Source organism: Watersipora subatra, chromosome 10 (genome assembly GCF_963576615.1).
Source record: "Watersipora subatra chromosome 10, tzWatSuba1.1, whole genome shotgun sequence".
NCBI lineage: Eukaryota > Metazoa > Bryozoa > Gymnolaemata > Cheilostomatida > Watersiporidae > Watersipora > Watersipora subatra.
Window position 1 is genome coordinate 53943242 of NC_088717.1, and position 13217 is coordinate 53956458.

At 35.7% G+C, this 13217-nt stretch overlaps 1 protein-coding gene across 1 annotated transcript in view; it reads right to left on the reverse strand.

Moving 5' to 3' along the window:
• The window catches only part of LOC137407211 (uncharacterized), a 28267-nt gene that overhangs the window by 1389 nt on the left and 13661 nt on the right, over positions 1–13217 (reverse strand). The window contains exons 3-5 of the mRNA XM_068093815.1: positions 9199–9322; positions 4619–4784; positions 1812–1962 (exon numbers count right to left, since the gene is read on the reverse strand). Of these exons, the coding sequence (XP_067949916.1) occupies positions 1812–1962; positions 4619–4784; positions 9199–9322 (441 nt within the window). The remainder of the gene's footprint in view (positions 1–1811; positions 1963–4618; positions 4785–9198; positions 9323–13217) is intronic.

Below are 13217 nucleotides of genomic sequence, written 5' to 3' on the forward strand. Positions count from 1 at the left end.
ATTTTCATCAACATATCAAAAATATTGACTGAACTGAGATACAGTCATGCCTTGACAGTAATTTAATCTACTTTATTATTTGCTTTAAATGTTGAAGCTGTCGCGTTAGAACTTTTATAACAGTTTACTAATTGTTATTTCATTTATTCAGAAACAATAAAAAGCAACAATAATTACTTCAAATAATTACACGTAACATCTACAACACATTATATAAAACATAGAGTATAAAGGTTTAAATTATGTGAAAAGTAAATAACTAAAGTAGTATCCAGTAAAAAAGTTTTTTATTTTAAGAGAAATGCAAAGGTGAAAGCGTGGAAATACACAAGTTTAGTGCCAGAGCTTACTTTAAATTATTCTAGATATAATTTAAATCATCTTAATTTATATGCCTGTTTATAACTTCAGTATTTTACTTTTAATTTTCATCAATTTTTTTGTTTAATTTGATTCAAATAATCTAGGTTAAGTTGTAGACATTGTAGTTTGGAAATAATTTCAGTTGTCGAGAAAATATTTGCCCTCATCTTTTGCGTATTTGAAACGTTTTTATATAAAAGGGATTATAAGTTGAGGGTTGAATGTATCATTTAGTTTAATAAAAATTGCATTTTATAATTTACTAAAATTTTGCATGCGCATAACGAATTTGGTAGCAAGTGTATTTAATTTAATTCTAAAAACTAATATATTTTAACATATTATTACTACAGTTTTATTCAGTATTTTTGGTTGCCTTGGCCTATTTGGATCACAACTCAAAATAGATAGAATTACTGCGTATGAATTTCAATTTAGCATGCGAAGGAGTTGCCTCCACTTCTACTGGTTGAAAAAGTACAACTACTAACTATTCTTGCCTCCTTGAGCTCATGTGTATTTTAGACATCAACGCCAACTACAAGGTGTGTAAGATACTCCCACATCATTCATGCCTTATCCAAGTGTACCTCTGGTATAGTCTGGTGTCTGACACACCAAATACTCATGTATCTGAATCATGTATTCCCATGCGCATTCATCGTCAGTTGATAGATAGAAAACCGTATGATCCAATGACTACTGATTTTGGGTCTGCTCGCCTGTAGTGCCGTGAGCGCGAGTGTGGCACTGTTGGTATCCCGTGCCTACTAGTATGACATCTGTGCTACTCTGTGTCTAAGAATATGGCAGCTAATTATATAAATGTTGTATGTGTGCTTCAAGTCCTAAGTGCTCATCAATAAGAGCATTTATTTTTAATATACAATATTTTATTTTAAAACTTAATAAATCCAAGAGCATTGCAAATTTCCTCTGTTTGTACTCAGTGTGTACGTATGTACAACCATTCCGATGTTTAATTTTGTTACCTGCTCTGCTTGTGACACAAGTGTTCATTAAATTATTCATAACTTCAAAAAACTATGAACACAAGTGTTCATAATTTTAAGAAGTTGCGATAAGCTATGAGGAAAATTTATTATTTGAAAATTGTAATAAAAGACACGCTGAAGCATATTTTCTGTCAGAACCTGTTAAGCGTCTTCAACCAATTTTAAAATACAAATTAGATTTTTTCTGAAAATAAAATTAAATGCCATCAACAAATGAAGTTAATGCGTAAAATATAATACTAGAATGTCTAGCTGTACTACGGGCGTAGAAGCCTTGATTAATTGCTGCCATTTAAGCATTTACCGTCACTTCGTTATCTGCTGCACTTTTGTTAAGAGAGATCAATGTCTGCTTTTATTAAAAAAGATCAATGTCTGCTTTTGTTAAGAGAGATGAATGGATTGCATCAACCGGAATTGGTTAACACTCACCATAAAGAGACTTCAGTATCTTCAACTTCAGTGAGTTAATATGACTGGTAAAATGGTCACCGAAGAGGCTGAGTAGAGAGACAGATGGTCGAATCAGATTGAGGGTTACAGTAGCCAGAATGATTGGCTCCAGAGCTTTAGGAAAGGATGTCTGTAAAGAAAAAAACATTAAACTTATTTGGCCAAAAAAGCCTTTAGGTGTGTTCAAAGTCCTGCTCTGTCTAGGGAGAGAGGGGGATACTTTGTTTTTTTTTTTAGATCAGAGTGGAGTATCTCAGGCTCTTCTACATGAAGATAAACTTACACTAAGTTTTAGTAGATTATATCAGAAAATATTTGTGTTTTACTATTATTTGTGATTGTTTTTGATATTTGAGGTGATCTTACGGCCAGGAATTTTCAAGATTGAAACTGACAAAATTTAATTGCGATCAAAGCGCTCAGATCAAGCGAAAGTGTGATTATGATGTCTATAGTCGCAAAGAGACCTACAGAATAGAGGGGAGTAGTACTGCAACTTGAACACAGTAGCTGATATCAACTATAGCAATAATAATTAGTGATGTCATTTTACATGTATATTTCGTCTGAGTGTTTTCGTGCGAGTTATCTTCAATTAAGTTTGTTTTATTTTTCATGTCACTAAGAATTAGTACACTGACAGTGTTGTGTGCCATGAGAGATGATCAGACACGCCTATAAAGCACAGAGGGTAACAATGCTCACAACCATTCTGTTAGAAAGTGAAAGATGAACAAATAGCCCAGGGGTGACAGTGTCAGACTGCTAAACCAAATGTCATGAGTCCAAATACAACATGATGCAATCCGTTTTCCTAACATCTAACCGTGGATCTGGATAAAACATGACGCTGTGTAATATTGCAATGTATTGAATTGAATTATTTACTATAATAAGTGACATGCTCTGGACATGGCACTTATTATAGTAAAAATTGTACTTGGCTACATTGTTTCCTGAGACTTGACCGAGGTCAGGTTGGACTTGACCGAGGTCAGGTTGGACTTGACCGAGATCGGGATGAAATGACATAATTTCCATATGTCCATATCACTAACTTTGACACGAGTTGTGTCTGTATGTTAGCAACACATCAGTAAGATTTTTCAATTTAGTTGATTCAAACTCTGAACGAATAAATTTGATCAAATACATGTAAAAAAAGGAATACTTTATTATAACTATTTTACCAATAATAAAGTATCTGGAACTATAGCAATGCCCTTTGCGGCTCTGGCATTCAAATTTGCTTTGATACTCAAACATGCGTGGTCAGCAAGGTGTATTTATACTGCAGCGGAATATATTTATACTACAGCGGGTCGAAGTCGAAGCGTAGCCGATTGAAGTCGGTGTACAGCCGGTCGAGGTCGGCGTACAGCCGGTCAGTGTACAGCCGATCAGGGTACAGCCGGTCAGTGTACAGCCGGTCAGAGTACAGCCGGTCAGTGTACTGCCGGTCAGTGTACAGCCGGTCAGAGTACAACCGGTCAGAGTACAGCCGGTCAGAGTTCAGCCGGTCAGTGTACAGCCGGTCAGTGTACAGTCAGGCAGTGTACTGACAGGCCTGTATTTCCTGGTTGCAAGTTGGGGCGGCAAATGCTAGGTGACTAGTTATGAACACCTGAGGGTTTGGAGGGAGGCGGTGTAAGCCCCTCAACAGGTTTATCTCATGTAGGGCCATAACCGGACCTATCATATAAAGTTTTAAAAATTTTTATCGGCAAGTATAAACATTTTTCTATTATTTAAGATTTGTTTGTTTTAGGTGATGTGACTGCCGAGACGTTTTCAGATTAAAACAGGCAAAACTTGACCGCAGTTTGAACGCTAAGAAAAAGACATTTTTTTCTTTAGAGCGTTTTAACAAAGATCAATTTTGCTGATTTTATTTTAAGTTTATCTGAAGGTTTCCACACTTTCGATGGGCCATTGCCAAGTGGATGTTTCATAAAACTTGACCTTTTGCAAACCTTTATAAATTTCGTTAACAAGAATATTTTGCCGATGATGATAATTATGACGCCTAAGAACTACTAAAAGTTGGTCTTTATGTCTATGGATTGGAATAAAATGATATTCTACAGCGATAAAAACCGTTTCCGTAGCCGTTGGGCAAATAACTGTTCAAGTTAATGATGATGAGGTCGAGCTATCTAAAGCAATTTATCAAGGCGTGGGAACGATATAACAAACAAATACGCTCGAGTTAACCATGTGTTCGAGATAAAATTTTACATTTATCCGAGGGCGAGTTATCCGAGTTTGACTGTACTTAACCGCCAAAAAATCCTAAAAAGTTGGGGCGGCTCAGCCGGTCGGTCATCCACTCCAGGGAGTACGGGCCTGAGTGTACAGCCGGTCAGGGTATATCCGGTCAGAGTACAGCCGGTCAGAGTACAGCCGGTCAGTGTAAAGCCTTTACAGTAGCTTCTATAAAGTGTACTAGACCATGCAGCTACCCAGTACTTGCAAGGAATAATGCTGAATTCACTGAAACTAAAGTGTAACGGTAGATCAGTATCCAACACGACTTACAGGGTTATCACTTCTGTAAAACCTTCTTTAAACTTAGCTTAGGCAATTTAAAATGTCACACTTGATACTATTGGTCCAAGATTGGTTATAAACGCTAAGCCTACTTATAATATATATGATCCATATTATACATATGATAACAATACGGTTGTATTGCGTTAATGCTTCACAGATGATATCAGCAAGGGCAATCGTGAGCAATTCTTTGCAACAGATAGGGCAACTGCTCAATATGAACCTGAACTTACTGTATGATGTTCAGACATGTTAAACAGAACATCCAAGATGTCGACAGTGTCAAGGACGTCTATGGTGAACAACTTAACAAGAGACAAGATGGACGCTCGTCGTGTTAAGGACTCCTGATGGTGATGGTGCCCCCAAGTGAAGAATATGCATATTAGGGCAGTCCCACTACAATGATGTACACTCAAGTGTCAAGTACTTGTTGTTGTGTGTCAAGTTCTTGTTGATCTATATTTATTCATCTAGCACAAGAGGTTCTAAAACGCAAATACGTTGTGTTTTTTTAGCTTATATTAATAAGATCACAGTAGAGCTACATATTGAATTTCGAACATATTAAGTTGTAAAATATATTGGAGGGGGAGAGGGGGCGAGAGGAGAGCGAGGGGAGAAAGGGAGAGAAGGGAGAAAGGGGGAGAGAGGGCGAGAGGGGGGGGGGGGGGGCGAGGGAGAGAGAGGGGGGGAGGGAATAAGGAGAAGAGCTATGATTGAGAGAAAGCAACTATCAATGGGAGGAAGAGGAGTGATGAAACTGCGGCAACAAATATAACGGGACATAAAAAGCAAAAGCATCAAATTTATAACCATCTAAAAAGGTGCTATCTGTTATCTGTTAAACATAAAATACATTGTATCTGTGGATGACTACACATTTGAATTGCTATGTGACAGCATCTACACACTGATCATGGGAGTAATTTTGCTGGATTTAGGAAGGTATTTCTGTAAAGTACGCTTTTGTATCAGCATACAGCGTAGCCACGGCAACATGAGATAACATTCAGATAACACTTTCCTTGATTGCTTTCTCTAGTTTTTCTTCTTGCTCTCTCTCTCTCTCTGTCACCTCTTTATCTCACTTTTTCTCACTCTCTTTCTGTCACCTCTTTCTCTCACTTTTTCTCACTCTCTTTCTGTCACCTCTTTCTCTCACTTTTTCTCACTCTCTTTCTGTCACCTCTTTCTCTCACTTTTTCTCACTCTCTTTCTGTCACCTCTTTCTCTAGCTCTAAGGACAGGCTTTTAATTTTATTTCAACTTAGCGTGCTCCGACCACCCTACATCTTAGGCAAGGATACGCCCTTTAGAATTCCTCAATTACATGGAGTTCTTGCTGGCTGCCAATACTGGTGTGTTATGTCAGAATATACAAAAATGTTGTGTTGCCTGATTTTGGAGATTTGTTAATGTTCGGAAGAATGCTTGGGAGATTCTAAAACTGGGATATTTAGTATGAATGTGAATTTAAAACTGGCAGGGTTTACATTATTTCTCTGAATCAGCTTCTTTTCCATCAATCATTATGGCATTAAACAATTTCTTATCCACATGTTTATCAAATAAACTGAGACAGGCTGCAGATGTAACTCGGTCAGCATGGCAATGGATAAGGGGAAAGTATCTGTATGAAATTAACTGACTGCTTACAGTAACAATACGTAATCTTCCGTTACTAAAGTCTGGAATATCTAAAGCAGCCATAGTCTAGTGGTCTAGAGCGCCTGATCTGCAAACCACAGGTTAGGGTTCAATTCCCAGAAAAGACAACTATTGGTGACAAGAATGCCGTCCAGCTTATAAATAGTTCTTTATCATTCGGCATGTCTCCAGTTGTGCATTATCAGACTGGCCCAGTGAACATGCCTGAACCACTGGGCTCAGGCATGTTCACTGGACCAAGAGAACCTCAACAACTAAAAAAGAGAAACTCAACAACTGGAGACATGCCCAATGGTAAAGACACTGGACTCCGACATGTCCAGCCAAAATCACAGATCCATTGTTTGTACAGGAATTTTCTTAAAACATGCACAGCCTCCGCTTGCAATAAACTAAGCAGAACTTACACTCGATTTTTGAGGGGTTGCTCTCACATTCGAAGGATTATTTGGTTTTTATGGATAAAGTCTGCCAAATGCTATGAGTGAGTTATTCATTTTTTGCTTAGCATTCGCCTAAACAAACTCCATCACTGGAGAGTTGAAACAATCTATACAAAACAGGTATCTTGAGAGATAAGCTGACATCAAGCATAGGTAATTGCAACGAAGCCAAGTTAGGAACAGCCCATTGGTCTCACAGCTTCAGCATTTTAGTACTGAAGATTACTGAAACTGAAAATAAAATATTTTTTATGGGAAGAGCTGCTCATGGAAATTTTTTCTGTTCCGTTTATTGAGTTCACCAACTTCAGTATTTTACACAGAAACTGGGTGTGGGTGTGTAGCGTGTTTGGATTCTGATTGCATGTGTTTCAAATGGCTTTTATTATGTCAAAATTATGGTAGATTTATAAGCATTTCAGAACCAGTGGCTTTTCTTGGAAATTTGTATACACTTCATAACCATTATAGGCTGTTATACACTTCAAAACCTTGATAGGTTTTTATACATTTCAGAACCATGGTAGGCTTTTATACACTTCTAAATTATAGTAGGTTTTTAAGATAAATAGTACTCTAAAGGGTACAAACATTAGGCAGAAACCATTGTAAATAGTTCTTATTTTTAGTTTACAGTAGCCAATCACTTGCCTTATAATAGACAAGCTCGGTTACTACTAAAATTGTTGTTATTAAACTCAGGCATGAGTTATCCTCTCGTTAATAGAGTACTTGTTGCGTTGATGGAATAGTATTTACAGTCACATGCAGAGGATAACTCCTAGTATGCCCATCACATTTTCCATCATAATCAGGTTTTACTATGTACAGCAGAGTCATGTGTATGTAGAATCTCAAAACACTCAAATCATGGCATGACCAAGGGCAGCATAAAATGATAAAATGGCTAGCAAATTCCTAAAAGGAGCTCTAGTTATACGGGACCGAGTTTAAGATGGCCTAATTTTAAAATTCCTAAGTTCTTCTGAAGCTTTTCAGTAATCTTCAAAATGTGAAATTTAAAAAAACTTTAAGTGCTAGTGACCTTGCCCTTGAATTGATTGCATCCTGTGCTTTGTTAAGAATACTTTCGGATTCCTTATACGTAGGTGTACACATGGGGTATATGTCGGGGAACACATGTGGTATATGTAGGTCTACACATAGGGTATATGTCGGGGAACACATGTGGTATATGTAGGTCTACACATAGGGTATATGTCGGGGAACACATGTGGTATATGTAGGACTACACACGGGGTATATGTCGAGGAACACATGTGGTATATGGGGGGGTATATGCAGGGGCACGCGCAGGCATCAGCATTCGCCTACTCATAGGGGTAAGCATAGGGTTGCATGTAGGGGCATGCATGGTGGTTTGGAATCAAATAGAACAAATTTCACAATTTCAAGAGAATTGTAGGCTTTGCCATGATGCAAGTATGCAATCTATGAAATAATTAGGGTAGGTTGACAGTGACTATGTGCATGTTTGGCGACTCATCAGTAGAAGCCGTGGCCTGAGATCTGGTTAAATATTTTAAAAGTTTACTTGCAATAAAATTCACATTACAGTTATTTGGTACCAAAAGATTCACTATGTTTTACTCTGCTCTTTTTGTAGGTGCAAAATATGTGGAATTGTGATTAAAAGCTCTTAAATGCACAAAAACGAACAGTTAATTGCAGCCATCACGAAAACGCCGTAGATCGGAATCCCTCTCCAAAACGGCTCAAATGGGAACAGCTTTCATGCAACCTCATTCGTCGAAATATTTTCACAAATATACTTCACACATTCAATAAAACTATGTCTATTGTCATTATCTGTCTATTTCATCATCATCGTAATGCCATCACTTTGAGCACTGATATCTCAAAACCTACCGTGAGAATTCGTTTAATTTTTTTAATTTTAGCTCGAACGAGCGCATATCATCCTCTGACAAACATGAAGAGCCTGTTGGTAACCTGTGACAGTCGAAAAATGCTGCAGAAATTATCCGCGCTGTTTGGCAGGAAGTATGGGTCACATGATCAGATTACGACTAGACGATTAGACAAGCTGAAACGAAACTGTAAAGTAGCGAGCATCTATTCTTGATAAAAGTTTTTGGTAAAACCAGAAGTGTTTGTCATAAACTAGTGCTACGAGACGTTTTACATTGAGCCTTTTATTGGCCTTTCAATTCACGTGATAACATCACGTTTCAAAACAATAACCAAAATATTTGAGAATAGCCTTTTATGTTTTCAGGCTATAATAACTGAATTATGGCTTCATAATGAATGCAATTGGTGCAAGGAGAAAATACTCCATTGACATTCATTTGACGGTTGACTATAAAGCAATTACTGCACCGATTGAATACCGCTGAAAGTTGAACGCAGAAGATAACTTCAAGATTACGAACATGCATAAGACTGTACGAAAGCGTATTGCGTACCCTATCCTACGTACTTTGTCACAAGTACTCCCCTAGGGTAGGCGTAGAGAATTCAAAAGCACCCAAATTAAACACTAATATTTATTGCATCGACTCCTTGGTGTGATGAAATATATGCACTCAAATGAAAAAATGATCACTAGATCTCTATACACCTATCACTCAATTAGTAAAACAAAATAACTATTTAAACACTTGCTGCTTGTATTACGATTAACCAACTATTTGGCATCAATATAATCAGCTCACCAAATGCAGGACTTGAGGTCAAGGATCTGGATCTTATTCTCAAGGTCAAAGGCAAATATGCTACATACTCTGGCCCCCAAGAAGGCTGCATAGACAAACCAGGCAGCTGGTGCGTAAGGCAAACCTACAAGTACAGGTACATGTATAAACACAGTCAGAGAGTTGAGTATATTAGGTATTTGAAAATAAGGGCGATTATGTTTGGGTATAAGATAAATCTATAGCCAATCAAAAGGCTTCAAAGTAAATTCATCAAAACTCAATTGTACTCGTTGGCAATGGTTCACCCAACCCGCCAGATGACACGATAAACACTTAACTAGTTATGGTTGTCACTGAATGGAGCCAGAACAAGTGATACAATGAGTTTTGTTAAAAATGTTTCTTCTTAAAGTTCTTGTTAAAAGTGTTACTGAATTATGACATTTTAAAAGAATTTAATGACATGTTCTGCCGCAGTCTTTTACACATGGTCAACAAAATGTGAGACTTTGAATCATGAGTCATTCTGCAACTTGATAAAATGTACATGCATTTATTCTCACAAGCCTAAAGAAACATTTGGTGTATGCATAGACCTATTAACTATACAGTATAGTTAATAGGTCTATGGGTGTATGCGTCTTTCTATGAGCCATCATTTACAAAATGCATTGATTACCCATAAAATACATGTAATAAAATTTTCACGAAGTCTGTATTTTCGGGCTATAACGAAGTCGGGCTAGAACCTAGCAAAGATATGAAAAAATTGTCTGGCGATGCACTCGAGGCTGAGGCATCACGACATTGGCAAACCACATCATTGTATCATACCGTGATCAACTGGAGGCACATAATTATGTCATTAAGGTCAGTTTTGTTTTTCCAATAGAGGCTGATGTCCACTCTGTCTAAACTTTTGGTGACTAACCTAGAGCATGCGAGGTCACTGCCTTACACACAACTATTGTTCAGTAGCAATGTGATGATCAGATACTGTTAACCTTCTTTCTAGCGCTAGCAGTGGTATTCTATATGTGCAGCCCGTATTCTGAGAGTAGCACTATAGTAGCAGTTGAAAGTTTAAACATTAAAAAGAATATGGTAAAGAGAGGTAACTTTGAGCCTAATTTATAAACTCATATTTTATATCGGTAAACATAATTTTAAAAGTTCCTCAAACTTATTCCATACTTCAAAAATATTTTAACGTTATTGTTTTTCCCCTTTTTAACGTTTTTTTTTACGGACATACATGCATATCCGTGAAAGATTCTTATCAAATAAAGTTTATGCAAAATATTTATAGGGGTATATATATTTTATTTAAGGTACATATATTATATATCATATATATTATATATCATATACAATGTATATATTATATTTAATAATATAATGAATAATATAAAGATTAATCAGCTGTTGGTTATCACTTCAGGCTTGTTTTAAGCAGACGTACTGCAGGTCTGCTCTCATCAGGTGATAACTTCAGAAAGCTTCAGATGACCTTAATATATTATATATTACCGGTATATAATATATTATATATATCATATATTATATATAATATATTATATATATTATATAATATATTATATAATATATTATATAATGTATATATTATATATAATATATTATATATATTATATAATATATTATATATATTATGCAATATATTATATACATTAAAAAGAATTATAATAACATACTATATGCAATATATAAATATATATAATATATTATATGTAATATGTATATTTATCTAAATAAATAATATATTTATATTAATGAATATATATATTTATTTAGCGCTGGTATGTAAGAACAGCTGTAGTTTCAGTCGCTGAGGAACCGTGGTTGCAATAATACCTGTATAAAAATGTGGCTTACCCAAATGGCGGCAACAATCAACACAAGTCAGTAGCAAAAAAGCACTATTGGGATCGGCTAAGATCTTGAAATGAGTGCTCAAACTCCCAAGTGTCTGGTAAGAGACCTGGTTTGAGTTCGAGTAAGGTAGTGGAAGCTTAACTAGGGTGAGGAAACCAATTTTAATATACCGTAAAACCCCTATTGAACGCTGAGGCGCTCTATTTTTTAACCTCTCTTCCATAGTGGCGGTCAATTGGAAGCGACGTTCAAATAGAGGCTGGTAGTCTATTTTTCAACTAGCTCGTCAGGATTTTTGGAAGATAAATTTAACTCTTTGACGGGCGAAGCGAAGGTCACCCATATTTTGCCACTTTTTCGGTAGACCGATATTAAACATTTTGAACGCAATAAATATGCTAACTTACCTCTAACTTGCCAAAGATCTCTTAATAATTGTGCATCAAAAACCGAGAAATGTTGATATCAGTTGATATCTATTGCTCGCAATTTACCTTCGATAATATTATAGTCTGTGCCCTTTGCAATTTGTTGGCATTTTCAGAATTTATTTCGTTCTAAATTTGAAGACATACTTTTTATTTTAAATATATGTTTAACATTGTTGAATAAAAGCTCATTGCACTCACTGATATGTTTGCTACAGTTTGCAGCCAAAACTAGCTTTTATGTGCAATAGAAGTGAAGTTATGAGCATCGATTTATTGTGAGCCGTGTTAAGATAGCGGCAAGGATGCTATTAAATAACATGCTATAAATCTGTATATTTATAAGTTATACAATAATAATCTATCAAATGATATAAATATATATTCATAAACAAGTGACATAAATGAAACATACTTATTTTACATGCAGAAACAAAAATTAACCTTTTGAAAACAGAAATATTTTCATCGTTTGCTCGGATAACTGCGTTCAGATTGTTGCTTTCGATGGAACAAACATCTTCTAGTTGTCCAACCCCTTCCACAATATCTTCTGGCTTCAGCTTTTCTTCTGCACTGCTGAACTAGACGATATTAGCGTCCAAACAATTTTTTAGGCGAGCAAAACTTTCACACGCTGCATTTAGCACTAATGCAACACGTAGAAGTTTTTCCCACAATAAACGTAGCCTTCGGTCCAAAAAACCTGCGAACCTGTTTTTATATGCATGTCCTTTAAAGTATTAGGACCACGTTAAACAAAAAACTACTATTAGCCTGAGGCTGTTAGTAGTTATTTCTATGGCGTTGCTTTTAAAGTTCCATCTACCATCATAAATTTAAACCGTTTTTTATAATGTTACTTCAAAGTATTAGGACTGCATTAAACAAGGAACAACTATCAGCTTGAGACAATAGTTATTTCTATAGCGTTGCTGTGAAAGTTTTTCTAGCATCGTAAATTTAAGCTGATTTTTTATATAAATGTAGGCTACTTCGAAGTAGAAAAACTGTGTTAAACAGCGAGCTAGTACTAGCCTGAGACAGTTATTGATTATTGGTACGGTGTTGCTTTCAACGTTTTAATAAAAAAAATGAAAAGCTCTGGAATTGGACAACGAAAGAATTAACTGATATTGATATAAACAATTAATTATTAATATGATTATGTGGACACTTCTACTGATCAGTTGATATTATAAGCTCGTAAAGATCAAATAACGTCAAAGTGGCGGTCAAATGGAGGTGGCGTTCACTTGGAGAGTGGGGTCTATTTTTCAACCCTTCTCTCAGGGTGGCGGTCAATTGGAGGTGGCGTTCAATTAGAGGTGGCGATCAATTAGAGGTTTTACGGTATTTACAATGTTTATACATACCAAAATATAAATGTTGGCTAAAGAGAGCTTTATACTGAACTAAGAAATTCAGTAGAGTGAAATAACAATAATATGGCTAAGAGAAGACATGCTTAGTTAAAAGTCGCTATAAATCTGCGTTTTTCTCTCTTACCGACATTATACGTATATATAAGTATGTATTTATATTATATATATAATATTGTATATATATGTATTATATATATAATATATATACATATATATTATATATACATGTAAGTAGTATATATATAGTATATATTATATATATTACATATATATATCATATATAATATATATAATATATACAGTAATCTATACATATAAATTTGAGCGTTTG